At 40.9% G+C, this 27,354-nt stretch overlaps 2 protein-coding genes across 4 annotated transcripts; both read right to left on the bottom strand.

Moving 5' to 3' along the window:
• Positions 1-11,901: 11,901 nt before the first annotated feature.
• LOC121889261 (nuclear factor 7, brain-like) lies at positions 11,902-25,544 on the bottom strand. Of its 2 annotated transcripts, none has more exons than XM_042401092.1 (2): positions 25,500-25,544; positions 11,902-13,607 (listed from the first exon to the last, which is right to left on the bottom strand). In XM_042401092.1, the coding sequence occupies exon 2, from the start codon at positions 13,588-13,590 to the stop codon at positions 12,196-12,198; it is 1,395 nt and encodes a 464-aa protein (XP_042257026.1). In that variant the 5' UTR covers positions 13,591-13,607; positions 25,500-25,544; the 3' UTR covers positions 11,902-12,195. The 2 variants fall into 2 exon arrangements, with proteins under 2 accessions (XP_042257026.1, XP_042257018.1); XM_042401084.1 differs by lacking the exon at positions 25,500-25,544 and adding an exon at positions 13,717-14,057.
• LOC121889271 (nuclear factor 7, ovary-like) lies at positions 22,152-25,531 on the bottom strand. Of its 2 annotated transcripts, none has more exons than XM_042401113.1 (3): positions 25,500-25,531; positions 22,613-24,516; positions 22,152-22,188 (listed from the first exon to the last, which is right to left on the bottom strand). In XM_042401113.1, the coding sequence occupies exon 2, from the start codon at positions 24,497-24,499 to the stop codon at positions 23,108-23,110; it is 1,392 nt and encodes a 463-aa protein (XP_042257047.1). In that variant the 5' UTR covers positions 24,500-24,516; positions 25,500-25,531; the 3' UTR covers positions 22,152-22,188; positions 22,613-23,107. The 2 variants fall into 2 exon arrangements, with proteins under 2 accessions (XP_042257047.1, XP_042257038.1); XM_042401104.1 differs by lacking the exon at positions 25,500-25,531 and adding an exon at positions 24,626-25,493.
• Positions 25,545-27,354: the final 1,810 nt, after the last annotated feature.

Raw genomic sequence — 27,354 nt, 5'->3', positions numbered from 1 at the left:
GAGCGTTTACCTGCTTTTACTTGCTGAAGCTCCGCCCCCCCCCAGGTGTGTGACGGGACGTCAGGTAACGAGAGACTCACAGAGGAAACATCCAGAACACATATTAGATGTTTATTCAAAGATGCAGCGCAAGAAGCTGCAACTTCCTGGTTTCACTGTTTTCTGGTTTCAGGTTTGTGTTTGTTTTTTGTTGTTTATGACTCACAAAATACAAACACACACACACACACACATATACACACACACATATACATATACATATATATATATATATATATGTATCTACTGTTTGAGTGGATCATTGCTTGCTTTGTTAAACCAAACCAAAGAAGAAGAGTTCCTTCAGCAGCTCCATCACTTTAACCCATTTTGTGTATTTTTGTGTGTTTGTGTGAATGTGCGTCGGGTGGTGAAACATCAAAGCACCTCGGCTGATAGAAATGAGTGTTTGCAGTTTCCTCTTCCTAAATCCTGTATTTCCAGATGAAAGGCGTCAGTGACACACACCCTTCCTGTCAGCCTCTCATCACACAACACACACTGATGACTGTTTACACACACACACACACACACACACACACACACACACACACACACACACACACACACCTGTAACCTGAGCTCACTTTGATATCTGCCAAATGTCTCAGTTTGAGCCTGATACTGATATTTGACAGCAGTGGAAGAAGAACTCAGATACTTTACTGCAGTAAAAGTACATAAGTATTATGAGCTTGATGTAGTTAAAGTATTGCAGTAAAAGTACATAAGTATTATGAGCTTGATGTAGTTAAAGTATTGCAGTAAAAGTACATAAGTATTATGAGCTTGATGTAGTTAAAGTATTGCAGTAAAAGTACATAAGTATTATGAGCTTGATGTAGTTAAAGTATTGCAGTAAAAGTACATAAGTATTATGAGCTTGATGTAGTTAAAGTATTGCAGTAAAAGTACATAAGTATTATGAGCTTGATGTAGTTAAAGTATTGCAGTAAAAGTAGTGGTTTGGTCCCTCTGACTGATATATTATTATATATGACATCATTAGATTATTAATAGTGAAGCATCAGTGTTAGAGCAGCATGTTACTGTTGTAGCTGCTGGAGGTGGAGCTAGTTTACACTACTTTATATACAGTTAGCTAGTTTAGTCCAGTGGTTCCCAACCTAGGGGTCGGGCCCCTCCAAAGGGTCAGCAGATAAATCTGAGGGGTGGTGAGATGATTAATGGGAGAGGAAAGAAGAAAAAACAAAGTTCTGATACACAAATCTGTTTTCAGTTTTTGGACTTTTTCTCTAATCTTTGATTTTTGCTGAAATATTGGATCATTTGAACATTTATTGAAATGAAAGCATGTGAGAAGTTTAGAGGGAAAAATCACTATTTGGTGGAGCTGTTAACAACTCATAGACATGTGAAATGTGACCCCGACTACACACTGCTTTTTGTAAGACGTCAAAAGACAAAAAGGTTGGAAACCACTGGTTTCATCTTTAACAATGTGTTGTATTTTAAAAGCTTGTTATATTATCCATTGTGTCAAATCTTCATCTGAAAAGTAACTAAATCTGTCAAATAAATGTAGTGGAGTAGAAAGTACAATATTTCCCTCTGAAATGTAGAAAGTAGCATCACATGGAAATACTCAAGTAAAGTACAAATACCTCAAAACTGTACTGAACTACAGTAGTTGAGTGAATGTACTTAGTTACTCTGCAGCGCTGTTTATTTGGGAATTTAAAAAATTCAATACTGCTATATGTCGGCCGATAACATAAACAGCTTTGATATGAGTCTGTGTATCATCCACGTATTCAATTATTTCATCAAAAATAGAAAATGTTTACCTGAGGACGTCAGCGTTAGGAAAAGTCTTTCGACAAAAGTGAAAGAAATCTGCCTCAAAGAAGTATTGGTTTACTTTTACTACATATAGTAAGTTTATAGTATATAGTAAGGGGGTGAGGATGGCGTCTAAGCATAAGAGTAAAAAGTCTGCTCAGAATATCGATAAAAACAACGAGGGAACGCAACGCGAGGTTGCTAGCTCTCTCACCGTTAGCCAGAACAGCAGCAGAACCTGACTGATCCTCAGAGAGATGCATCATTTCAGGCAAGACAACAAAAAACAGCTTGAAGACATTAAAAGAAGTAAAACTAATTCGAGGTTAGATGATGCTGAAGCGAGGATTGTAGGGAATGAGGAGAAGAGGCAGTAGCAGAAATGCTAAAACTACAAGAGCAGCTCCAGGCGAAGCTGACAGATCAAGGAGGGAAAACATGAGGACATACAGAGTAGGATAAACCCTTCACTAGATTCATCAGGAGCAAATATTCAGAATAAACCTCCGACTAGGAAGTGAAATATTACAGTCGAGACTCAACACTATTATTACCCACATTCAGTTTATTCAAGGCTTCTTCTTTATATTCAGCACAGATAGATTCAAGATAAGCGACTGTTACTGACCACAGCTCAGTTTCTGTCTCTAACTCTAGAAAGAAAAACAAGCAAACTATGGAAACTAAATTCAAATATACTCAATGATTCAAACATCAAAGATGATCTAGACCTTAGTGATTCTGGGGAAGTATCACCAGTAATCAGAAGGAAAATGTTTTCCATCACTACATATATGAAGAAACTTAAAGGGCAAAGATTGGCAGATCTTCAGGGGAAATTAAAACAACTACAATTTGCTGACTCTAATAAAATAAACTCCAATTTGAAACTTGAAGTAAAAACTACAGAGTGAAATTGATGATATATATTTAATGGAAACCCAGAAAAGGTTTCTTTTCCTGAAACAAAAGAATTATGAAGTAGGAAGCAAATCAGTTAAATTTCTAAAATACAAGCTACACAAACAACAAGTGGAAAATACAATTTATAAAATAAAGAAACCAAAAACAAAAAATGGTTGAAAACCAATAAGACCCATACTGAATCTTTAAGTTCTTTAGAATTACTCACAAGCTCAAAAAGTGAACATCTAGTACAACGAGTGTCCACCAAAGAACTGAATCTCTTTATTAAAGGTCAGACAGTCAGCAGGCTCGGATGGTTTTACCACAGAGTGGTACAAGTCTTTAAAGAAATTATCTCCATTATTACTTAAAACGTTTAACAGGAATTTACAGAAAGGAGAAATTTGACCTGTCAGTGTTCTCAATCTGGATTACAAGTTATTTACATCTATCTTGGCTCTCAGATTAGAAAAACTCTAACCTGACCTCATCCATTTAGATCAGACTGGATTTATCCGACGAAGATGAATTCTGGACAACGTAAGGACGTTACATCTACTAGAAAACACAACTAAGGACAAAACCAAGTCAATGACAGTGGGATTAGATGCAGAGAAAGCCTTTGATTCAGTTGGATGGGTGTTTTTGTATAAAATTGTGGGGAATTTCGCCTTTCCAGATAAATTTATTAGAGTAACTCAGACCTTATATGACAGGCCTACAGCTTGGATAAAGATTGACAATGACCTTTCTGACTCTTGTTTTGGAGAGAGGAACAAGACAGGGATGCACAGTTTCCCCTCTCCTCTCTTTCTTCTTTATTTATTGAACCCTCAGGCCGACTAATAAGACAGAGTGAAGCTGTCAAAGGCATTAAGGTAGCAGGGATCCAACAGCAGGTAACACTATTCGCTGATGACATTCTGGTTTATTTGGAGGAGCCAGAAAAATCACTTATGGGATTGATGGACCTGCTGGCTGATTTGGGGAAACTATCATGCAATAAGCTCAACATATCGAAAACACAAGTTATTACTCTAAAACTATACTGCCCCAAAGAACCTGCAGGACAAATACAACCTCCAGTGGGAAGCTGAAGCATTTAAATACTGTATTCAGGAATAAACCTTTCAAAATGATTACAAGCAAATTATGGGCCATCAGAGATAAAGATATCTTATCCCCTTTCTAAGTCTGAATTAAAGGATAAGTGCAGTGAATATGAACATTTCCTTCGACTACTTTACATTTTTCAGACTCTGCCAGTGGAGTAAATGACAATCAATTCAGGGAATGGCACAAATGGATTTCTAAGTTTATCTGGCGAGGAAAGAAACCGAGAGTCTGATTTAATGTCTTACAAAAAGAAAGAGAAGGAATGGCACTTTCTTGTCTAAGAAACTATTTCTATGCTTCACAGCTAACTCCTTTGCTATATTGGTGCAATTGGAAGAGATAAAGAGTAGGGATGCACGATATTAGATTTTTTGCTGATATCTGATATGCCGATATTTCCAACTCATTGTGGCCGATACTGATATATGCTCATATTATTTTCCAGCTGGCTGAGGAGACTATTATGCATGCAAGCATAGATTGTACTAATTATGATCAATAAAGACAATATATGAAGGAAGAACTGAGGAAGACTGGAGTTCAGGAGCTCAGCATTAAAACTTTAATGAACCTGCCAAGTGGGAGCAGCAGTAGAGTTTTCATTGAGTTTATTAGACAGACAGGATTAATGTGTAGGATTTAATCTCTGGTCCACACTCCGGAGCAGAAGGTGGCGGTAATGCACCTGATACGCTGGTTGACAACCGCTGTTATAAACCAAAAAGAAGAAGATTTTTTTTTCCAAGCAGAGTGGTACATCCTGTCAGCCGAGGTGTTTCCTATCTGTGCAGCCGAACATAGCAGCTCCTCGATGGACTGTTTCACCCTGACGGTCCTGGTGTTTCCTCTGCTGGCTGAACTTCACTCAGCCGCCCATCAGACCTGCTGCTGCTAGCGGAGGCTAGCTGGCTGTGCTTCCCTCCGGTCATGCTGCGGCTAACGCTCCGCTAGCCTCCCAGCTAACGTTAGCCTCAGCTCTCCATGTGGATCCAACCGGAGCACCGAGTCCTGGTTTGTTATTCAGGTTAAAGTGGGAAGAAGCAGCTGATCGGGACCGTCGGGGTGAAACAGTCCGTCGAGGGAAGCACAGTCAGGCGGCGGAGGAGAAGGCAACATATCGGCCTCTCATTATCGGCAGAATTCACCAATGCCGATATTTCATTTTAGAGCTTTTATCGGCCGATACCGATAATATCGTGCATCCCTAATAAAGACCCCTGGATAAATCTTACGTTAAAAATATGGCAGAAGGTGGTTAAGCCATGTGGAATCCACAACATGTTCAGATGGTGTCTCTACGATTTTACGATACAGAATTTCAGATTTGAATCCTGGATAAGAAAAAGACTTACAACATATCTGTCGTTTACACACACATGCACCACACTGGCTAAGACCACTCGACATTAAACATTATGTTGGAGGTTCTGGATGAAAACTGTCCCCAGATAATAAACACAATTATTCTGTTTGGTAAAATATTTATATTAAAAGCTCAATCATAAACTTGAATCTAAATTTCTTTAAAAACACATTGCAAAGCCACTTTCTCTTGGAAAAAATAATTCTGCAAACCATCACAAAGCAGCACAAGACAATATGAAAGGGGAACAAATGTGCTCTAGTGAAGAGTGAGACTACATAAAACTCTTAATACGCTCTGCCTGTCATGTATATTTGTAGTTTCTAAATGTACTGGTTCTGTCAATCTGATTATTTGAAGGGATCCTATTAATTTTATTTTGACTTTTTTATTTTGATTTACTTTCTTATAATGTCATGTCATCATATTGTTGTGTGTGTTATGTGTATTAAATAATAAAAAGTGCCTTACAGAGTTTTCAGTCTTTGCAGGAAAAACATGGCCTGGATCAGATGACTTTCAGAAACCTCAAAGGACGACATTATCTCAGTCAGAAGTGCAGACCTACAGACTTTTCAGCCTTCAGTTCAAAACCAAATTAGTCCATCTGTAGATGTACGATGCTCTCTAATGCTTAAAATGAAAACACCTTGTACATTAAAGAAAAGTGGGAAAAGAAGCAGGAATGGGGCTTCATGAGGAGGCTTGGGGGGGAAATTTGCAGTTTTCAATGGTCCTCAACCAACTTCATGAATTGGAGAGAAAAATCTTTGAAGGAACCAGGAAAAATACAAGAATACGAGTTTGATGTGTTGGAGACGATGTATTTATATTCTGGGACTGTCCCAAACTGAGCTGATATTGGAATAACATTCACAGAACATTAAGCACAGTATTCAAGACTCAGATACTCCTGAACTCAGAGACTCTTTATCTGGACCGCATGTTGGTTTTGGAGCAGAGGAAGGATACGAGCTGCTGCAGTAAAAAGTCTTTCACTAGAAAGTGTCTGAATCCAGAACAACCTTTGGAAGATTGGTGTGGAATAAATATTTAGTGTGGAAAAGTTGAGCCAAAAACATAAATTCTACCAAATTTGGAATAAATAGATTGAATTTATAACCCCAGAAGAAGACAGAAGAACAACAATCACAACAACAACAACAAGCACAAGCAGCAACAGCCAGGGAAGGATGCCATCAGGACTGTGAAGGACCGCGAAGGTTCGGCCCGGGACTCAGGGTTTCCTGTGAGATGAGAAAGCACAAAAAACTCCGGGGAAGAAGCCAAGTTAGTGACATGCATTGATGTTACATGAATACATACAGATGGAGAGGAGGAGGAGGAGAGAGGAGCTCAGTGCATCATGGGAAGTCCCCCAGCAGTCTAGGCCTATAGCAGCATAACTAAGGGCTGATCCAAGGCGAGCCTGGTCGGCCCTAACTATAAGCTTTATCAAAAAGGAAAGTTTTAAGCCTACTCTTAAACATAGAGAGGGTGTCTGCACCCCGGACTGAATCTGGTAGATGGTTCCATAGAAGAGGAGCCTGATAGCTGAAGGCTCTGCCTCCCATTCTACTTTTAAACACTGTAGGAACCACCAGTAAGCTGCATACTGGGAGTGCACTAGTGTTTATGCTATGAGTCCACTAGTGTTTATGCTCCTTCCGTCTTGATGGGAACAGTAGAGATTTAAGCTGCTTTGGTTTTAATGTACATATTATATTATTTGTTATATTTTTAATAGCGTGTGGGATGAGCAGATGTAAGAAAGTTAAACATGAAAGCTGCTGACAGGTTGAAGTAGAAGTACAGATGTTGGTTGTATACATGTGTTAAACCTGTATACGTGGATGCGTATATAAACTCCTGGAAGACTGCGGACCGAGTTACAGCTCACAAGTACTGCTGCTTCTAAATACCTCTTTCTGTGCACATGCATCTATACATGTATATAAAAAACTGGAAACAGGTTATATGTAAAAATATCAAACAGGTTTTGAACAATCTTACTGCTGTTTTCCAGTTTTATTGATTTCTCCATGCAGAGAAAGTCGTGATTAGACTCTGAAATGATTTCTGAGGAGAAGCACTGCTCCAGATTTTCTCTGATCGGTTCCCTGCAGGGATCAATACTGAGTCCACATGTTCAAACTCTTCAACAGCAACAGTTCTGGATCAAACTGTGACACATTTGCATAGTTTTCACACAGAAAGCGTTCAGTGACTACATCCTTCAAATGTCCTCAATACGTTTCTCACTCAAACACAAACAAGCAACAAAACATTTGACATGTTTACATCCTCACTTCCAAACAGTTTCTGTTCCAACACTAACACGTATTCATACGGACAGCAATCTGCAAAACAGGAGGCCTCTTCCTGGTTTCATCTTCAGAAGACAGAGTGACGCATCCCTGCAGTCTGAGAACATCTGAACTGAGCAGCTGACTGAACGTCTGGAGCCTCATTTTAACTCAAAATCAAATATTCAGTCAGGTTAAAGTCAGACAACACGTCAGGAGAGAGGTGACCAAGTGACTCGAGAGAGAGGAGACGAGTTGTGTCTCAAATCTCTTCTTTAGAGAGTGTTGAGCGTTCAGGAGAACCGTCTGAAGCTCAAATGCTGAGTGGCTTTCATGTCCTCCGTCTCTCCCTGATGCAGTGTTTCAGATGTGGCACAGAAAAGGCGTCAAAGGTCTCTTTATTGATGGTATATTTCCATCATTTAAACAGTGATAAACTATATTTAATCTGCCTCAAACACATTTCTTCAGATATTTACAATTGCACAACTTTGTCAAACAAACACAACAGGGCGGCTGTGGCTCAGGAGGTAGAGCGGGTCGTCCACTAATTGGAAGATTGGCGGTTCGATTCCCGGCTCCTCTAGTCCACATGCCGATGTGTCCTTGGGTAAGACACTTAACCCCAAATTGCCCCTGATGGCTGTGCCATCAGTGTATGAATGTGTGTGAATGGTTAGCTTCCTCTGATGGGCAGGTTGGGACCTTGCATGGTAGCCCCTGTACCCATTCAGCGTATGAATGTGTGTGAATGTGATTCGTAGTGTAAAAAGCGCTTTGAGTGGTCGGAAGACTAGAAAGGCGCTATACAAGTACAGTCCATTTACCATTCCAAATAGTTTAATGGCATCAATATTTGTGTCAAATCCTTTGATTAAAGGAGGCACTTCCATTATTTATGACACACTTTCATATTTAGATTGCAGGCTGGGTAAAATGATCTGGAGTAGTTATAACAGAAGAACTATGGACAAAGATGCTGTTACGTTCCTCTTCAATCTGCGCTGCACATCAGCTGTTGCAGTTTAAAGTATTACACTGATTACACTTATCACAGAAAAAGCTCAAATATACAGTCTGAGACCACTTTCCCAGAGTGAAACCCTGTAAATCCTGCATGCGAGCGATGTGGACAGTCTCCAGCCCACATGTGACTATCGGACATCTTAGAAATACCTGTTGATCCATCGGCAGCCGTCTTTGGAGTCAAAGGATCTGATGTGGTTCTAACCAGCTTTCAATACAACATGATATCATTTGTAACCCTGCTGGCACCGACTGATGTCACTAAACTGGAAGCAAGCGGAGGCTCCAACCCGCTCTGCTTTAGGAAAGATGTTATGCAAAACCTGCAGTTAGAAAAAATTAAATACATTAAATACATACGTTTTCCTGTTGTCTATATTTGAATGAAAGTATCGCACACTAATGCAATACTGCTTTTCCCCAAACTGTACATGTCTGATAGTTTACCTGTAAAATTCTGACTGGTTTTATTTCTATTCTGTTGTCCATGATGTTTATTTTTTATGCCTTTTTAATATCTGTACATGAAATTCTTCTTCCTGTTGTTCAGCTGTATATTGTGTTTATGTAGTTTAATGGTTGATAGTGTATAAATGTGTATATTGTGTTTATATAGTTTAATGGTTGATAGTGTATAAATGTGTATATTGTGTTTATATGTAGTTTAATGGTTGATAGTGTATAAATGTGTATATTGTGTTTATATGTAGTTTAATGGTTGATAGTGTATAAATGTGTATATTGTGTTTATATGTAGTTTAATGGTTGATAGTGTATAAATGTGTATATTGTGTTTATGTAGTTTAATGGTTGATAGTGTATAAATGTGTATATAGTGTAAATACAGTCAGATGTGTAGCTCTCTATAGAACGTACTACAGTGTATCTACAGGAACGAGTCATAGAAATGCAGCAGGAAGCTTTCATCTTGTTTTTGGTTGAATATAGATGTATTTCAGTGTGGTTCTGATCCGTATGAATACATGTTAGTGTTTGAACATAAACTGTTTGGAAGTGAGGAGTTTGTTGCTTGTTTGTGTTTGAGTGAGAAACGTATTGAGGACATTTGAAGGCTGTAGTCACTGAACGCTTTCTGTGTGAAAACTATGCAAATGTGTCACAGTTTGATCCTGAACTGTTGCTGTTGTGTCGACTGTGTGAAGAGTTTTGAAGACATTGATCCCTGCAGGTGATCGATCAGGAAATAACTGTAATCAGATTATGTGTCTGCCGGTTGATGTTCAGTCTGTTTGTGTCTCTGCTTCCACTCTGCTGTCCAGTTGTGTATAAATCAGATGTTCGTCCTAATCTCTCCGTCTGTCTGTCTTCCTGCAGCAGGAAGCTGTTTGTTGTGGTTTCATCAGTGTGTGTGTGTGTGTGTGTGTGTGTGTGTGTGTGTGTGTGTATGTGTGTGTGTGTGCTTTAATTAGGGCATGCACATGCAGGAGTGTGTTCACTCTGTTGTTTCGGTGTAACATCAAACGATGAAGTGAAGCTCAGCATGCAGAGACTTGAAGCTGCAGAGAGTCCATCATGTCTGCTCTGATTGTGACTGAAGTTTATTTTACAAGACGTCTGCAGAACTTTTTCCATTTATGTAACGAGATAATAGAAATAATTATAATGATGATGATTATAATCAGCAGCAGCTTCCTCCACTTTACATCTGCAAGTCTGTCAAATCTCCCAGATGAGCAGCTGCCGGTCCTCTCAGGAACACCAGCTGTGTCTACTGAACAGTGTAAGGAGCCCTTTAGTAAAACCTTACCTGGACAGCAGCTCCTGGAAATGATGTCATGATGATGTCATATGACTAAACAGCAAATCACTGCTCCCACAGCTCCCACCGCACCCACTGCTCCCACTACACCCACTGCTCCCACAGCTCCCACTGTTCCCACTGCTCCCACTGCTCCCACTGCACCCACAGCTCCCACTGTTCCCACAGCTCCCACAGCTCCCACTGCTCCCACAGCTCCCACCGCTCCCACAGCTCCCACTGTTCCCACTGCTCCCACTGCTCCCACTGCACCCACAGCTCCCACTGTTCCCACAGCTCCCACAGCTCCCACTGCTCCCACAGCTCCCACCGCTCCCACAGCTCCCACTGCTCCCACTGCACCCACAGCTCCCACTGCACCCACTGCTCCCACAGCTCCCACTGCTCCCACCGCTTCCACAGCTCCCACTGCTCCCACTGCACCCACAGCTCCCACTGCACCCACTGCTCCCACAGCTCCCACTGCACCCACAGCTCCCACTGCTCCCACAGCTCCCACTGCTCCCACAGCTCCCACTGTTCCCAATGCTCCCACTGCACCCACTGCTCCCACAGCTCCCACTGCTCCCACTGCACCTACTGCTCCCACTGCTCCCACTGCACGCACAGCTCCCACTGCTCCCACAGCTCCCACTGCTCCCACTGCTCCCACTGCACCCACTGCACCCACTGCTCCCACTGCTCCGATGCAGACTTCAGCAGACACGTCAACAGCAACAAGAAGACAGAGGCAGCAGCTGAAAAGCTGAAACACATCTGGAAATGTCTCAGAATCTGGACCTGAATGTGCAGGAGCATGAAGGAGCAGCTGCTCAGGAGATGCACAATAAACATGTTCAATATGTTTCTGATCGTCAGGACGAGGTAACGATGAGCAGAGGTGGAAAATATCTAAGTACATTTTAGGGGTGAGCCCAAATACAAATACATTATTCAGCAAAGCACAAATAGTGGGTTTTATATGAATATTTGTTTCATACAAATATGTTAAAGTTATGTGTTGTTATGTGTTACAGAGATAAAGCTGAACTACTGACACAAGCAAAGTGCTGCCAACAGACTCCATAACCTGTTGTTCCTCTTCTCCTTTCACAAAGTCAGGCTGTAAAAAACAGACAATAAATGAAAAGTGTAAATCAATAATTATCTTTGAAGTTCTTCTACATGTTACAGGCTGTGCTGTCTGTGTGTTATGGGTGTATAAATAGGTAGAGGTCTGTCTGCAATGAGGTGATGAGTAAAGTTTTATCTCAGTAGTCAGCGCAGTCGTCTCTGATCTGAGACTCCAGTTAGAGACCCGGTGTGGGGACCTCCTTCATAAGGTAGTTTATTCATGAACACTTATTGTAACACTTTAATTTACTAAAAGTAAAAGTGTCATAAAAACAAAAACAGGATTTTTAAGCCTCTTTCCACTTTTATTGGAATACAAATACAAATACTGGGATCTCTGCACATCCCTCGTGTCACAGATTAGCATGAAAAAAACGAAGTACATTAAATTGATGAAGGAGATCCCATCCTGAGGAGGACAGCAGGAGCCCGTCCTCCTCTGCCCCCCCCCTCCATATTCCATATAGAAACTAAACACAAAATACTGGACATTAATAGTTTTTTTTACAGTCGGCTGTATCAGGAGTTTACAGGTAGAAAACTGCTTCAAAAACTGAATCATTTTATATTTGACTAAAACAACTAAAACAACATGAACATATTTTGGAATAATGAGACAGCAGCAGGACAGAAGCTTCAGAGGTTAAATTCAGCCACTTTTCCCTTTAAGAAATAAATGACAGTAATTATAAGAACCATCATCATCATCATCATCATCATCATCATCATCATCATCATCGTCTCTAACTGCTCTGTTCCACTGTCACAGAGACCTTCAGTGGGGAAATCTTCAGTGGGAGTTTATCCACAGTGAAAATTAATCGAAACAGTGTGTCAGTGAAAGTGTGTGTGAAGGTGTGTATGTGTGTGTTAGTATCAGGATCAGAGAACGACAGATTTCCTCTGTTCCAGTCCAGATTCACTCTGATCCTCTGGAACTTCTTCTTCACTGGGAGATCAGTGGAGGGATCTGATGGTGACAATGCTGAGTATTTACCTTTATAGAACCCTATTCCCCATAATCCAGACTGTATGCGTCCCTTCCTCTGGACAGACTCTGATAACACACCCAGTGACCAGTATGTATTGTCTCCAACCTCGACATCCCAGCTGTGAGTCCCTGAGTTAAAGCCCTCAGAGCCCAGAACAGAGCGATAATAATCAAACCTCTCTGGATTATCAGGAAGCTGCTGGTTTTCTCCTAGTCTCACACTGGTCAGATCATCAGACAGGATGAGTTTTGGATAAACAGTGTTTGGATCCAGAATGACAGGAGTGTAGGAGACCATCTCCTTCATGTTGTTCCAGATGTTGAAGGTCAGGTTGCCCAGGTGTTTGGTCTGGTCTATCAGAGCTCCTGAGAGCAGCTGTGGATCATCCAGCAGGGGGCAGCGCTGGACTCTTTCCACTGCAGCCTTGTAGTTGTGCAGGAATGAGACGTCTTCAGCTCTCAGCTCCTCCTCTGTGGCTCTGACTGTGTGTGAAAGAGCTGCTATCTCTCTGCTCAGAGCCTCCATCTTCTCCTTCATCATCTGACTCTTCTGCTCCTCTTCCTCCCTCAGAGCAGCCATCCTGGCCTCCTCTTCCTCTTCTAGAAACTGGTGAAGCTTCTTAAACTGCTCCTTAATCTGCCTCTCTGTGTGTCTGGCCTGGACCTTAATGTGTTCTGCTGTTTGATCAAACTTCACTTTAACTTCTTCACAAACCTTTAACTTCTTCTTTAAAGGCTCCAGAGTTTCCTCAAGTTCCTTCTTGTGTTGTCGTGCAGCTTCATCGACGGGTCTGATTATGTGGTTGGTGTGTTTTTCTGAATCTCTGCAGACGAGACACACTGGCTGCTGATGGTCCAGACAGAAGAGTTTGAGTTTCTCAGAGTGCAGACTGCAGAGAGCCTCTGAAGCTCTCTGATCTCTGTCCTGTAAGAAGGACTCACACAGGTTCTTTAACACCAGGTTACAAGGTGGTTCTTCCCTTGAAGATCTTCTCTTACAAACTGGACACTGACGTGTTTGTTTCTGTCTCCACCAGCTCTTCAGACAGTCTTTACAGAAGCTGTGGCTACATGACAGAACAACAGGATCTCTAAAGACGTCCTGACAGACCGGACAGCAGAGATCCTCCTCTGATCTGGAAGCCATTTTGTCTCCGAGTGAAGCTGAAAACACAGCAGACAGAAAGTACAGTCAGTCATGGCTCCCCTCCCTCCTCTACTAACCTCACTGACATTTACTTTCACTTTGACTCCAGTTTTTAGTCAAACTCACATTCAGTGTGTGGAGAGTCAGCAGGTTGAAGCAGCAGAGTTCTAGTTTTCACTTTTCTCTCCTGTAGCTGTTCTCACTCAGAGGAAGCTGTTAGTTTGGTCTGAAGGTGAATCTGATCGTCTGTTTTTCAGTCTGTGTGTCTCTTTAGAGACGAAGAATAAACTGTTTCCTGCTTTGTCTCAGGTGAGTCAGCTGAGGGGCGGAGCTTTGTCAGACCTCTTCTGATAAATGCTGTTGCTTCACATGTAAAACAGAGTGTGTTTCATTTAAAAGTTCAAAGATACACCTACCAACTCCTCTAAAGATTAATGACTAACAGGTTTTATCTGATTTTATCTGTACAGTACAGAACATCTTGACCTTTATGAAGCTTATAAATAAACTCATTGAGAGGGGAAGTTCTGCTGTAATGGAGCATTTATTGTGAAAGCTTTACAGGAGCTTTGGATACACAAAGGAGGGAATATTGTTCTGGTTGATCTAGTTAAGATTTGGCAAATTTCCCCCAAACCAAAAAGGACAGTACCAACACATGTAAGAAATGACGGCATGCTGGTGAACTTGTTCTGGTGCTCTCTGGTGGCACCGAGAGTGTTTACTGACACACTCAGCAAGTCTTGCACCATCAGATCATCGCTGCTTTTGCTGCCTCAGCTTGTGACGGTTGGACTTGTGTTTTCAGGGTGCCAGATCTCTCTCCTGGCATGTTGTCAGTAGTTACAAAATATTGATTTGATTTGATTTATTGAACAGGACAGTATGCAGTATGAAGCATAAATGATGCATTGCATCAGAGTTAGCTTGAAGCTAATTTGCATCTCTAGTCCATTATAATTAAAACGTACAACAGCACAACAACAAACAGTACAAAGCAAAAACAAACAAACAAACAAACAAACAAAAAACACAAAGAACAAACCGTACAAAATACAAAGCTACACACAACAGCACATCACATACACCCACAATGTCAATTAAAAATTAATAATGTAACCGAGGCTCAGTGGTCAAACAGCTGATTGGTCTTTAGTTGATTTTTTAATTTGGCCTTGAATGTATTGAACTACAGTTCTTCATATAATCAGATAGAGCGTTCAACTGAGTGGCGGCTTTCACACAGAAAGCTGACTGCCCAAATGCAGTGCGACGAAATGGTATGGAACAATTAAGGCAAGAATATTCATATATTCCAGCACGTTTTTATAATCCCCCAAAATCCCACAGTCTCTGAAGAACACTCCACAAAAAAACAAAATACTCCAACTAAAAACTCCAGTACAGGTTTCCCCTTTCAAATATAATTCACTTCAGTTTTTCCAACTAAAATAACATTAAGTTCAGTTTGTTTTCAATTCAAATAACCAAAAAAGGCTCTTAATTAAAAAAAAAAAAGATTTACTCACAGGAGTCAGTTTGAAGGTGAATCTGGTCGTTTCTTTTTCAGACTGTAAGTACAGTCGGATTCTTTCAGCACCGCTGTTGTCTTTTCCTAAGTCCTTATGAATTCTCCTTCACATCCTTCACCTCCATGGAAAACATCATGAGATCAGGAAAAAGTGGTTAAGAATAGACAGGAGGTACTTTTCAACCACAGTGTGTCTCTTTAGAGAGGAAGAATCAACTGTTTCCTGGTTTGTTTCAGGTGAGTCAGGTGGGGGATGGATCTCTGTCACTCTTCTTCCAATAAATGCTGTTGCTTGACACGAAGCACACAGGGAGTGTTTCAATTAAAAGTTCAAAGTACACCTACTACACCTCTAAAGATTAACGATTAACAGGTTTTAACAGCTAGGCTACCTTATTCATGAGTCCTAAAGGATAGACTTTCTATTGCTGCCACCTTGCTGAGCTGATTAAACCAGACATTCACAGATGGAGCTGACGGGGATCTCCACTCACACAGCCCATCATGAACCCACTCTGCATCTGATTGTGATAAATCCCTCGAAAGAGAAGGGTCACCCAGAACACCAAGAGCAGGGGAGACGGGGATTTTATGTCTGAGAATTATATCATCGTAAAGTCCCCTCCAAAAGTCATGTTTGTTAGGACAGTAACATAGCATGAGCATCAGATGATGATATGAAGTTTGGATGGAGTCCAGTAAACTCTGTTCAAGATCTTAAATTGAAAGTCTAGTTTTAAGTTCTCTGGACATTTTCCTAAAATTCCTTAGAAAAAGGCTCCATGCCTCATCTGTGAAGCCTCCTGCACCACCTCATGGCAAAGGCTGATTTGTATGAGCAGTTCAAAAGCATTGAGTAATAGCGAGAAGCTTCATGCTCTTTACCAAAGAACTCTAGTGTAGGAATATCCACATTTATTGACATGAACCTCGTTATAAGGGAACAATCCTTCCTGTAGTTTTCAACCGTGCCGGGAGGAGACACAGAAACACTTTTTTATCAATCTCACAGTGTTACGATACAGATCTTCATTCTCTGCTTTAAATTGAAGCCACAGACAAAGACATGCTCATAAATGCATATTTATTGAATTAACTGGTTCACAGGTGAATAAATGAGGTATCAATGAGAACAGAAGTCATGAATGAATAATCAACCAGAATGAGTGTCATATGTCCTCAATGGCAAGTTATAAGTTATGAATGACTGATGGTGAAAATACAGTTACCAGAAAATTAGCTGAGGCTGAAGTTATTTGACAAACCAACTTCTCTAAGAATTAAACTGGAGAGTTCAGTTCAAATGACAGCAACTCTTAATCATAGAAGCAGATGGAGAGCAGCAGAGGTTTTGTTTATCCTACTTTTTAAAGCTTTGTCCTCATGTGAACTGGTGACTCAGCGAGCTGTCTGCAAGAAATCAGCCGTTCAGCAGCGTAGTTTCCCAGCGAAGGTTTTCTGCTCGTGAGCGTTGCAGCAGCTTTAAGACAAAGTGTCATTTTAACGGTTTCTTCAGGTGATTCATCAAATCATCACAGGGTTTAACCGTTAGATGGAGACAAAACTGATCTGATACAGTTGTTTCTAGTAACATACCGCTGAAGATGTCTTGATCCTTGGATGAGCGGGTCGTTTTACTTAGAAGTCTCCTGACTGACTTTACTGACTTTCTCACTAAATAACTCAAAAAATAATCTCGCCAGCCAGACGAAACTGTACTTCAAGATATTAAACACGAAAGAATTTTAACATAAAGTTTGTTTCACTGAAGTAACAATACAGCACGTAGCTTAAAAGAAAAGAAAGTTAACTTAGGAGATCACATGATACGAAAGAAAAAAAAGTATGGAGAAAGTTAAGATGGTGGAAGCCCTTAGGGACATGACATGAATCTCCGAGGAGATACAAAAAGAAAAAGCCCCGGGCGGAGGCCGACCAAGCGGCAACCTCTAAGGCTGTAAAATGAAGCCAAAAACTGCAGTTCCTCAAACGGCCACTTGAGGCTCCAAAAGCAAGTCATTCTCCATAGACCCCCATGTTAAAAAGCCCAAATTTACAGCAGAAATAAACATGTTTACAGTCTGGTACAAAGAACGGCTATAGCTAATTTCCACTTTCATGACAAATGTACAGGGGTTGAATTTTTTAATAACTCACCCGTTTAAATTTTATTAAGGTGCAAAGTTATGCATAATTAATGATGTGGCTGCTTTGAGTGACAGGTCACTAGCAGCTAGGTGGCTTGTTTCAGCAACCAGGCCAGCGACATAACATCCATTTGTAGCTGTTGGTCATCTTGTTTGTTAGTTAACAGAACTTTGTGGCTGCTGGTTAACCAGTCTGATATCATTAACAACAATGACAAACAAGCTAACTCTCCTGGTTGTTTCTCCGGCTGTTTCTCTCACCAGCCTCCGCGGCGGCATCCTGCAGCTGCTGCACTGCACAGTCCAGATCCATCCTCCCGTTAGCTTAACAACAGTCCTTAACAGTCCTTCAATGGATATATAAAGAGTCCTTCAGGGCTGCTACAACAAGCTAAATGTTGGCTAACGGAAGCAGCTATATACTGCTCCATAAAAGAAGTGACAGTTTGTCACACTCATGTTAGGGGTGTGCCCGAATACAAGTACGTTATTCGGCAAAGCACAAATAGTGGGTTTTTTCCGAATATTTGTTTCATACAAATATTTTTTACATTATTTGTTTTTGGGAAAAATAAATAAAACAAAACACATTAAATACCAGCGAGCAGGTCGGTTACATCACTATCTCAGTGTCTCTCCTGTGCTCCGCTGTTATGTCTATCAGCAGGTCTCAATGAGGGGAGTCACATCCACCTGCTACATGACGCACATTTCTTAATTTGGACATCACTTTCATTTTCATCTCTAATTTTCTAAAATAATAAGTGTAATCAAAAAACAAAAACAGGACTTTTAAGCCTCTTTCCACTTTTATTCAAATACAAATACAAATAATTTTGCTACCTAAACAAATACAGATACAAATAGAGAGGCCAGGATGAAGGAAACCGAGGAGCGCAGGCGAGGCTGCCGGAAAGATCGAACACCGGGGGATGTCTCCGGGACGTCGAGCAAGTCCTCGTCCGAAGCGTTGAGGAGCAGTTCGAGGTCCATGATGTGAGTAAGAAAGTTTTTTAGTTTAGATGCTGGTGTGTCACAGGGTGCTTGCAAGCTGAGGCAAAGGGGAGAGGAGAGGATATGGTGTGTCTAAATACCCTGTGGTGCGGAAATGGGTTGCATACAAGGCGTGGTCTTTGGTTCCCGAACTTTGTTTATAAGTCTATAAACTTCATAAAGTAGCATCAGTACAGAACTTGAGTAAATGTACGAGGGTTGTGCAGAGATCCCAGTATTTGTATTTGTATTCCAATAAAAGTGGAAAGAGGCTTAAAAATCCTGTTTTTGTTTTTATGACACTTTTACTTTTAGAAAATTAAAGTGTTACAATAAGTGTTCATGAATAAACTACCTTATGAAGGAGGTCCCCACACCAGGTCTCTAACTGGAGTCTCAGATCAGAGACGACTGCGCTGACACGTCTGCTTATCTTCTGGAAAACTGTTCCTTTGTGTCGGGAGTTCAGGAACCTCAACGTCTTATTCATGAACGAGGCTCAGATGCAGCGTGAGATCGACAGGCGGGTTGGTGATCCATCAGCAGTAATGTGACGGTCACTCTGCTGTCGTTACTCAACTGTCAGACTGCCCCCCCCCCCAGAATCATGAGGCACTGCCAAAAACACTTCCCATTCATTTTTCATGACCAAATCATTCTGGATGGTTGGTTTTTGTTGACCCACATCCCTAGTACACATACTCATTACTGTACTTAAATATAATGTTGAGGTACTTGTACTTTACTTGAGTATTTCCATGTGATGCTACTTTCTACATTTCAGAGGGAAATATTGTACTTTCTACTCCACTACATTTATTTGACAGCTTTAGTTACTTTTCAGATGAAGATTTGACACAATGGATAATATAACAAGCTTTTAAAATACAACACATTGTTAAAGATGAAACCAGTGGTTTCCAACCTTTTTGGCTTTTGACGTCTTACAAAAAGCAGTGTGTCAGATGTCCTGGATAAAACCGCTGAGGCCCTGCAGGCACACAGCAGATACTCCAAATACTCACGGGGACATTTTACACGTTTCCTGATGCAGAGGACGACGTGGGTCCAGGTAACATCAGATAATTCGTAATAATAATATAATAATTCGATAAATCTGTTATTTGTGTCAGAATCAAATAACGAAAAACCAATCAAACCCGGCCCGTTTTTGGTTTTTGCCGATTCGTTTTATTGTTTTTCCGTTTTGGATTGAATATCCAGCAGGTCTGCAGACATCAAGCTAATTCGTTTTTGTGTTTGACACCAACAGCGGAAGTCAAGTGGGGTTTTTTCCTTTTTTCATTTTAAACCAAAAACGAAAAACAAAATCATGTGATCTATTCCTTTTTATTTCCCAACGAAAATCCAGAAAACCAAATTCAAAAGAAGGTTCAGGTTATTATGTAGGTAAAAAAAAAACAAAATATGGATTCATAAAAATAAATAAAACTCGATATTAAAGTCCTTCCAGTCTAAAACATGTTTGTTGTTCTCTGCGCAGTTTGTTCTGAAAGTTGTCTGAGCTCACAAACAGAAACATTTTAATTCATTTTTTATGGCAGGTGATGCACTTCCTGTCCAGCAGGTGGAGCCAGAGTCCAGAGAAGAGCTGCACAGTCCACAGCAGGCAAGTCAAACTTTATTTATATAACACTTTTCACACAGAGACAAACACAATGTGCTTCACATAAAACCACAATATAATCGCAACACAATCATAAAAGTACAAGTACAGAAGATAAATATGCATCAACACACACACACACTCACACACACACACACACACACACACACACACACACACACACACACAAAGAACTTTGCCATAGGTTGTTGTGTGTATAATGTTAATGTTTTGTCCTCAGCAGGCTGTTTCATCTACTTTGGACATAAATATGAAGGCAGCTTCCTCTGCTGTAGAGTTAGAAGGAGAGATGGTTGAAAGACCTGAGAGTTCTTGCTGGTTTTTATATAATTAGCAGTCTTATACACTAAGTCCTTTATACACGGTGGTGCAATGTCTTCAGCTGCATTTTGAATCAACTGTAGTCGCTGCACAGCTGATTTTGGGAAGACAGACCATTACAGTAGAATAGTCTACTGGTTATAAATGCATGCATTCATTTCACACAGTCTGGTTTTGATAGAAAGTTCCTTCGTTTTGAAATGTTTTTAGATGGTAGAAGGCTGATCTTGTGAGATGACTGATATGGCTCCTATGATCACAACCAGATCTCCAGCTTCACTTCTGCTCTGAGGTCTGAGATGAGCTGCGTTTTTCTGCCTTTGCACCAAAGATGAGTATTTCTGCTTTGTCTTTGTTTAGTTGTAAAAAGTTCTCTGACATCCATAGATTAATATCATCAGTACACTGAGGTAGGGGATGTATGGGCTCTGGGTCATCAGCAGATACGGATATGTACAGTCGGGAATCATCTGCATAATCATGGTAGTTTATTTTGTGTTTCTGTAAAACATGCGAATGGCAGCTTGTAGAGATGAAATAGAAGTGGTTCAAGAATCAAACCTTTGGGTTCCACACATAATACCCGCTCTGTCCGAGGCAAAGTCTCCGATGGACACAAAGAACTGATTGTCCTGTTGGTTCTGAACCAGTTTAGAACCGGGTCGGATAGGCCGACCCATCACTCTGACCTCTACAGTAAAATATTTCAACCCGGTCACCAGAAGAAAACGTTGGCATTGAACGTTTCTGCAAACCACAGAAACGTTGAATATCTACGTTTCAACACGTGAATTACGTATCATATCAACATTTCCTGTTGAATAATGATGTTTTATGGTGTGACAACGCTGTGGTTCAGGTCTGGTTAGGTTTAGGCACAAAGACCACTTGGTTAGGGTTAGGGGGGAAGATCATGGTTTGGGTTAAAATAAAAATAAAAAATAAAATAAAAACGGCCGATGTCTCACTAAAAAAGCCGGTTTTCTCGCCAGAAAAATGGCTGCAAATGTCCTGACGTCTCGCTAAAAACACCCGCTTCAGTCGGTTGAAACAGGAAGCGGACATTGGTTTCGGTTTCGAGGTGAAACTCACTAACCGTCCACCAGCCCCTCCTCCTCCTCCTCCTCCTCCTCCTCCTCTTATACAGGAAAGATCAACTCATATAGATCACATGTGAACTTCGTCACTATATGCTTCGTATTCCACGTGTTGAAACGTAGATATTCAACGTTTCTGTGGTTTGCAGAAACGTAAACCGCCAACGTTTTATTCTGGTGACCAGGCTGAATATTTAGTCAACAGTGTTGAAAGCAGCACTGAGATCAGATGGTTCATTAGAGAGCAGGAAACAAGCTCCAGAGCGACGGCACATCGTAGTTTATGTTTGTTTTTCCTGTTAGTCCAGAAGTCGTAATAAACTCACTGAGCCTACCGGATTTTAGCAAACACAGCTGGTAAAAACAAAGTTGGCGGTTTGCGGGTCGGGTCAGGTTCAGGTGGCTGATTAACGCATATTTATACGTGTTGGGCGATGCTGATTGGCTCTCACCGGTCAGCGGCCTCAGCACGTCTGCAATCACATGAAGGCGATCACCAGGATGTTGACTGCAGCTCATTTAACGACAACAGACGTCACTAATGAGAAGGAATTTCTGATTCCTACATATAGAACCTGTAACAGCTGTTATTGATTACCTGTGGGACAATACCGAGAGTGGTTTAGATACCATCGATCATACTGAGGTAACGTCCTCTGTCTTTATTTTACTGTAATCATATGTGTGTAATCACTGTGCACTACTATTTATAGACGGTCTCTGCCCTGGGTTTCGCCTGTCAGGCGGCCTCTCCTCTCGCTGGAGGTTGTTGGAGCTGTGAGGACGACTGCAGACACGACTCACGGCTGAAAAAAGTCCACCTTAAAACTGACAAGTCCACCTTAAAACTCACACGTCCACCTTAAAACTCACACGTCCACCTTAAAACTCACACGTCCACCTTAAAACACACACGTCCACCTTAAAACTCACACGTCCACCTTAAAACTGACACGTCCACCTTAAAACACACACGTCCACCTTAACACTAACACGTCCACCTTAAAACACACACGTCCACCTTAAAACTCACACGTCCACCTTAAAACTCACACGTCCACCTTAAAACTGACACGTCCACCTTAAAACACACACGTCCACCTTAACACTAACACGTCCACCTTAAAACTCACACTTCCACCTTAAAACTCACACGTCCACCTTAAAACTCACACTTCCACCTTAAAACTCACACGTCCACCTTAAAACTCACACTTCCACCTTAAAACTCACACGTCCACCTTAAAACTCACACATCCACCTTAAATAAAACTGACACGTCCACCTTAAATAAAACTCCTCTGACAGAATTATTTTATGGACAGTTATATAAATATCTTGATTATTTCATACAGATTCTTATAAACAATATATTTTAAATATTAAAACATTTCGTGATGTAATTAAACATGAACTGATTTAATGTTTGTAAAGTTTAATCTCAAATACAGTTTAACATACAGTCATTGATTCTTGGCTGCTGGTCTTCATGGATCCACATCGACATCAGAAAACATTAACAACTATTGAAAATGATACAGTATCAATAAAAAACTAAAAATAAGGCTGAAGACACAAACTATAAAGATCAGAAAATAAAACAAGTAAAACAACATGAACATATTTTGGAATAATGAGACAGCAGCAGGACAGAAGCTTCAGAGGTTAAATTCAGCCACTTTTCCCTTTAAGAAATAAATGACAGTAATTATAAGAACCATCATCATCATCATCATCATCATCATCATCATCATCATCATCATCATCATCATCGTCGTCTCTAACTGCTCTGTTCCACTGTCACAGAGACCTTCAGTGGGGAAATCTTCAGTGGGAGTTTATCCAAAGTGTAAATGTATGGAAACAGTGTGTCAGTGAAAGTGTGTGTGAAGGTGTGTATGTGTGTGTTAGTATCAGGATCAGAGAACGACAGATTTCCTCTGTTCCAGTCCAGATTCACTCTGATCCTCTGGAACTTCTTCTTCACTGGGAGATCAGTGGGCTGAGCTGATGGTGAACGTGCTACGTATTTACCTTTATAGAACGCTATTCTCCATGATCCAGACAGTATGATTTCCTTCCTCTGGACAGACTCTGATAACACACCCAGTGACCAGCCTGTATTGTCTCCAACCTCGACATCCCAGCTGTGAGTCCCTGAGTTAAAGCCCTCAGAGCCCAGAACAGAGCGGAAGTTAAACCTCTCTGGATTATCAGGAAGCTGCTGTTTCTCTCCTCGTCTCACACTGGTCAGATCATCAGACAGGATGAGTTCTGGATGAGCAGTGTTTGGATCCAGAATGACAGGAGTGTAGGAGACCATCTCCTTCATGTTGTTCCAGATGTTGAAGGTCAGGTTGCCCAGGTGTTTGGTCTGGTCTATCAGAGCTCCTGAGAGCAGCTGTGGATCATCCAGCAGGGGGCAGCGCTGGACTCTTTCCACTGCATCCTTGTAGTTGTGCAGGAATGAGACGTCTTCAGCTCTCAGCTCCTCCTCTGTGGCTCTGACTGTGTGTGAAAGAGCTGCTATCTCTCTGCTCAGAGCCTCCATCTTCTCCTTCATCATCTGACTCTTCTGCTCCTCTTCCTCCCTCAGAGCAGCCATCCTGGCCTCCTCTTCCTCTTCTAGAAACTGGTGAAGCTTCTTAAACTGCTCCTTAATCTGCCTCTCTGTGTGTCGGGCCTGGACCTTAATGTGTTCTGCTGTTTGATCAAACTTCACTTTAACTTCTTCACAAACCTTTAACTTCTTCTTTAAAGGCTCCAGAGTTTCCTCAAGTTCCTTCTTGTGTTGTCGTGCAGCTTCATCGACGGGTCTGATTATGTGGTTGGTGTGTTTTTCTGAATCTCTGCAGACGAGACACACTGGCTGCTGATGGTCCAGACAGAAGAGTTTGAGTTTCTCAGAGTGCAGACTGCAGAGAGCCTCTGAAGCTCTCTGATCTCTGTCCTGTAAGAAGGACTCACACAGGTTCTTTAACACCAGGTTACAAGGTGGTTCTTCCTTTGAAGATCTTCTCTTACAAACTGGACACTCACGTGTTAGTTTCTGTCTCCACCAGCTCTTCAGACAGTCTTTACAGAAGCTGTGGCTACATGACAGAACAACAGGATCTCTAAAGACGTCCTGACAGACCGGACAGCAGAGATCCTCCTCTGATCTGGAAGACATTTTGTCTCCGAGTGAAGCTGAAAACACAGCAGACAGAAAGTACAGTCAGTCATGGCTCCCCTCCCTCCTCTACTAACCTCACTGACATTTACTTTCACTTTGACTCCAGTTTTTAGTCAAACTCACATTCAGTGTGTGGAGAGTCAGCAGGTTGAAGCAGCAGAGTTCTAGTTTTCACTTTTCTCTCCTGTAGCTGTTCTCACTCAGAGGAAGCTGTTAGTTTGGTCTGAAGGTGAATCTGATCGTCTGTTTTTCAGTCTGTGTGTCTCTTTAGAGACGAAGAATAAACTGTTTCCTGCTTTGTCTCAGATGAGTCAGCTGAGGGGCGGAGCTTTGTCAGACCTCTTCTGATAAATGCTGTTGCTTCACATGTAAAACAGAGTGTGTTTCATTCCAAAGTTCAAAGATACACCTACCAACTCCTCTAAAGATTAATGACTAACAGGTTTTATCTGATTCTATCTGTACAGTACAGAACAAGCTTTTATTGTGCAGGAACTTAAGGTTCACATAGCAGTGATGTAGGCAGAAACTGTATTTTGGGTGGGCCATCTTTTCCCAGAAAAACTGACTTATGAAAAGTTAGAAGAAGAAAAAAAGAACAAACAGACAAACTGAAAAACGAGCGACGACTTCGCAACGTTCTGCATCACAAAGTCAATAACAGTAAAACACTGTCTATCAAACATGCTCAACGAACAGAGCATCAGATTATAAAGGCTGTACCCAACAGTACACACAAAAAGCGTCTTTTACAGCCTGTACAGACTAAAACAGAGTGTGTTTCATTTAAAAGTAAAACACAGCGGACGAGACGTTAAAAGAGGAAGTCAGTTGTGTTTCCTGCTATTGAAAGTTTCTCAGTCACTTTGACTCGTGTTTTTTCAGTCAGCAGCAGGTTGAAGTTGAACTATTTCACTACTTCAGGTCTTCAGTGCTTCCTGCTGTAACTGTCCTCTCTCAGTTTAAATCACAGCTTTGTAATGAAGGTAAATCTTACCGTCTGTCTGCCTCCTTCCAGTGAAGCTGAACAATAAGAACCTGTTTCCTGCTTTGTGTCACATGATATCCTGTAAGAGGTGGAGCTTATTAAAGGAACAGATGATAAATATGATGAATACGATCCGTCGCGCTGCTTTGAGATCACATCATCATGTCAACATAACTTTCATGGGAAGAGCACAAAGAGAAGATGATGATGATGTGATGAAGCTCTGTCAGCTGTCTGCATCTCAAATGGAAAAAATACACAAGAAACCAAACTCATCTCCACTGTTATTCTACTGGTTTCTAAAGAGACATGAAAAACATGACAACACTGGTACCAACACAACTGTAGCACCACTAATAAAACCTCACAGTAACATGACATCAGCTATATATTAAACAAAAGCTGCTCAAAGATAAAAACAGTGAATCAAATTGAAATACAAATAAACAAGAGAGCCAACAACAATAAATAAGATCAATAAAAAGCACTGATATGTTTTGGATATTTAAATTAAATGACTCTGAAAATGATCTAATGGGTTTCAGATCATTTCAAAAAGTAAACTGAGAAAAAACTTTGCAGCTGATTTTCTCAAACTTTACATTGTTATGGTTTTATATTCTTATTCAGTCCATCACGGATCTGTCAGAAGTCTAATGATATCTGTCGATATTAATAACAACAAATTCTGCCTCATGTAAGTGTTTTATTTCTTATACAATGATTTTTAAGGCCCGATTTGTTTCATACAAATATGTTAAAGTTATGTGTTGTTATGTGTTACAGAGATAAAGCTGAACTACTGACACAAGCAAAGTGCTGCCAACAGACTCCATAACCTGTTGTTCCTCTTCTCCTTTCACAAAGTCAGGCTGTAAAAAACAGACAATAAATGAAAAGTGCAAATCAATAATTATCTTTGAAGTTCTTCTACATGTTACAGGCTGTGCTGTCTGTGTGTTATGGGTGTATAAATAGGTAGAGGTCTGTCTGCAATGAGGTGATGAGTAAAGTTTTATCTCAGTAGTCAGCGCAGTCGTCTCTGATCTGAGACTCCAGTTAGAGACCCGGTCCGGTTTCATCTGTAATATTTAGAAAGTAGCATCAGTACAGAACTTGAGTAAATGTACGAGGGATGTGCAGAGATCCCAGTATTTGTATTTGTATTCCAATAAAAGTGGAAAGAGGCTTAAAAATTCCTGTTTTTGTTTTTATGACACTTTTACTTTTAGAAAATTAAAGTGTTACAATAAGTGTTCATGAATAAACTACCTTATGAAGGAGGTCCCCACACCAGGTCTCTAACTGGAGTCTCAGATCAGAGACGACTGCGCTGACACGTCTGCTTATCTTCTGGAAAACTGTTCCTTTGTGTCGGGAGTTCAGGAACCTCAACGTCTTGTTCATGAACGAGGCTCAGATGCAGCGTGAGATCGACAGGCGGGTTGGTGATCCATCAGCAGTAATGTGACGGTCACTCTGCTGTCGTTACTCAACTGTCAGACTGTGATGTAGTGACTCCCCCCCCCCCAGAATCATGAGGCACCGCCAAAAACACTTCCCATTCATTTTTCATGACCAAATCATTCTGGATGGTTGGTTTTTGTTGACCCACATCCCTAGTACACATATTCATTACTGTACTTAAATATAATGTTGAGGTACTTGTACTTTACTTGAGTATTTCCATGTGATGCTACTTTCTACATTTCAGAGGGAAATATTGTACTTTCTACTCCACTACATTTATTTGACAGCTTTAGTTACTTTTCAGATGAAGATTTGACACAATGGATAATATAACAAGCTTTTAAAATACAACACATTGTTAAAGATGAAACCAGTGGTTTCCAACCTTTTTGTC

Source organism: Thunnus maccoyii, chromosome 3 (assembly GCF_910596095.1).
Source record: "Thunnus maccoyii chromosome 3, fThuMac1.1, whole genome shotgun sequence".
Taxonomy (NCBI): domain Eukaryota; kingdom Metazoa; phylum Chordata; class Actinopteri; order Scombriformes; family Scombridae; genus Thunnus; species Thunnus maccoyii.
This window is presented reverse-complemented; position numbering and strand designations above follow the sequence as displayed.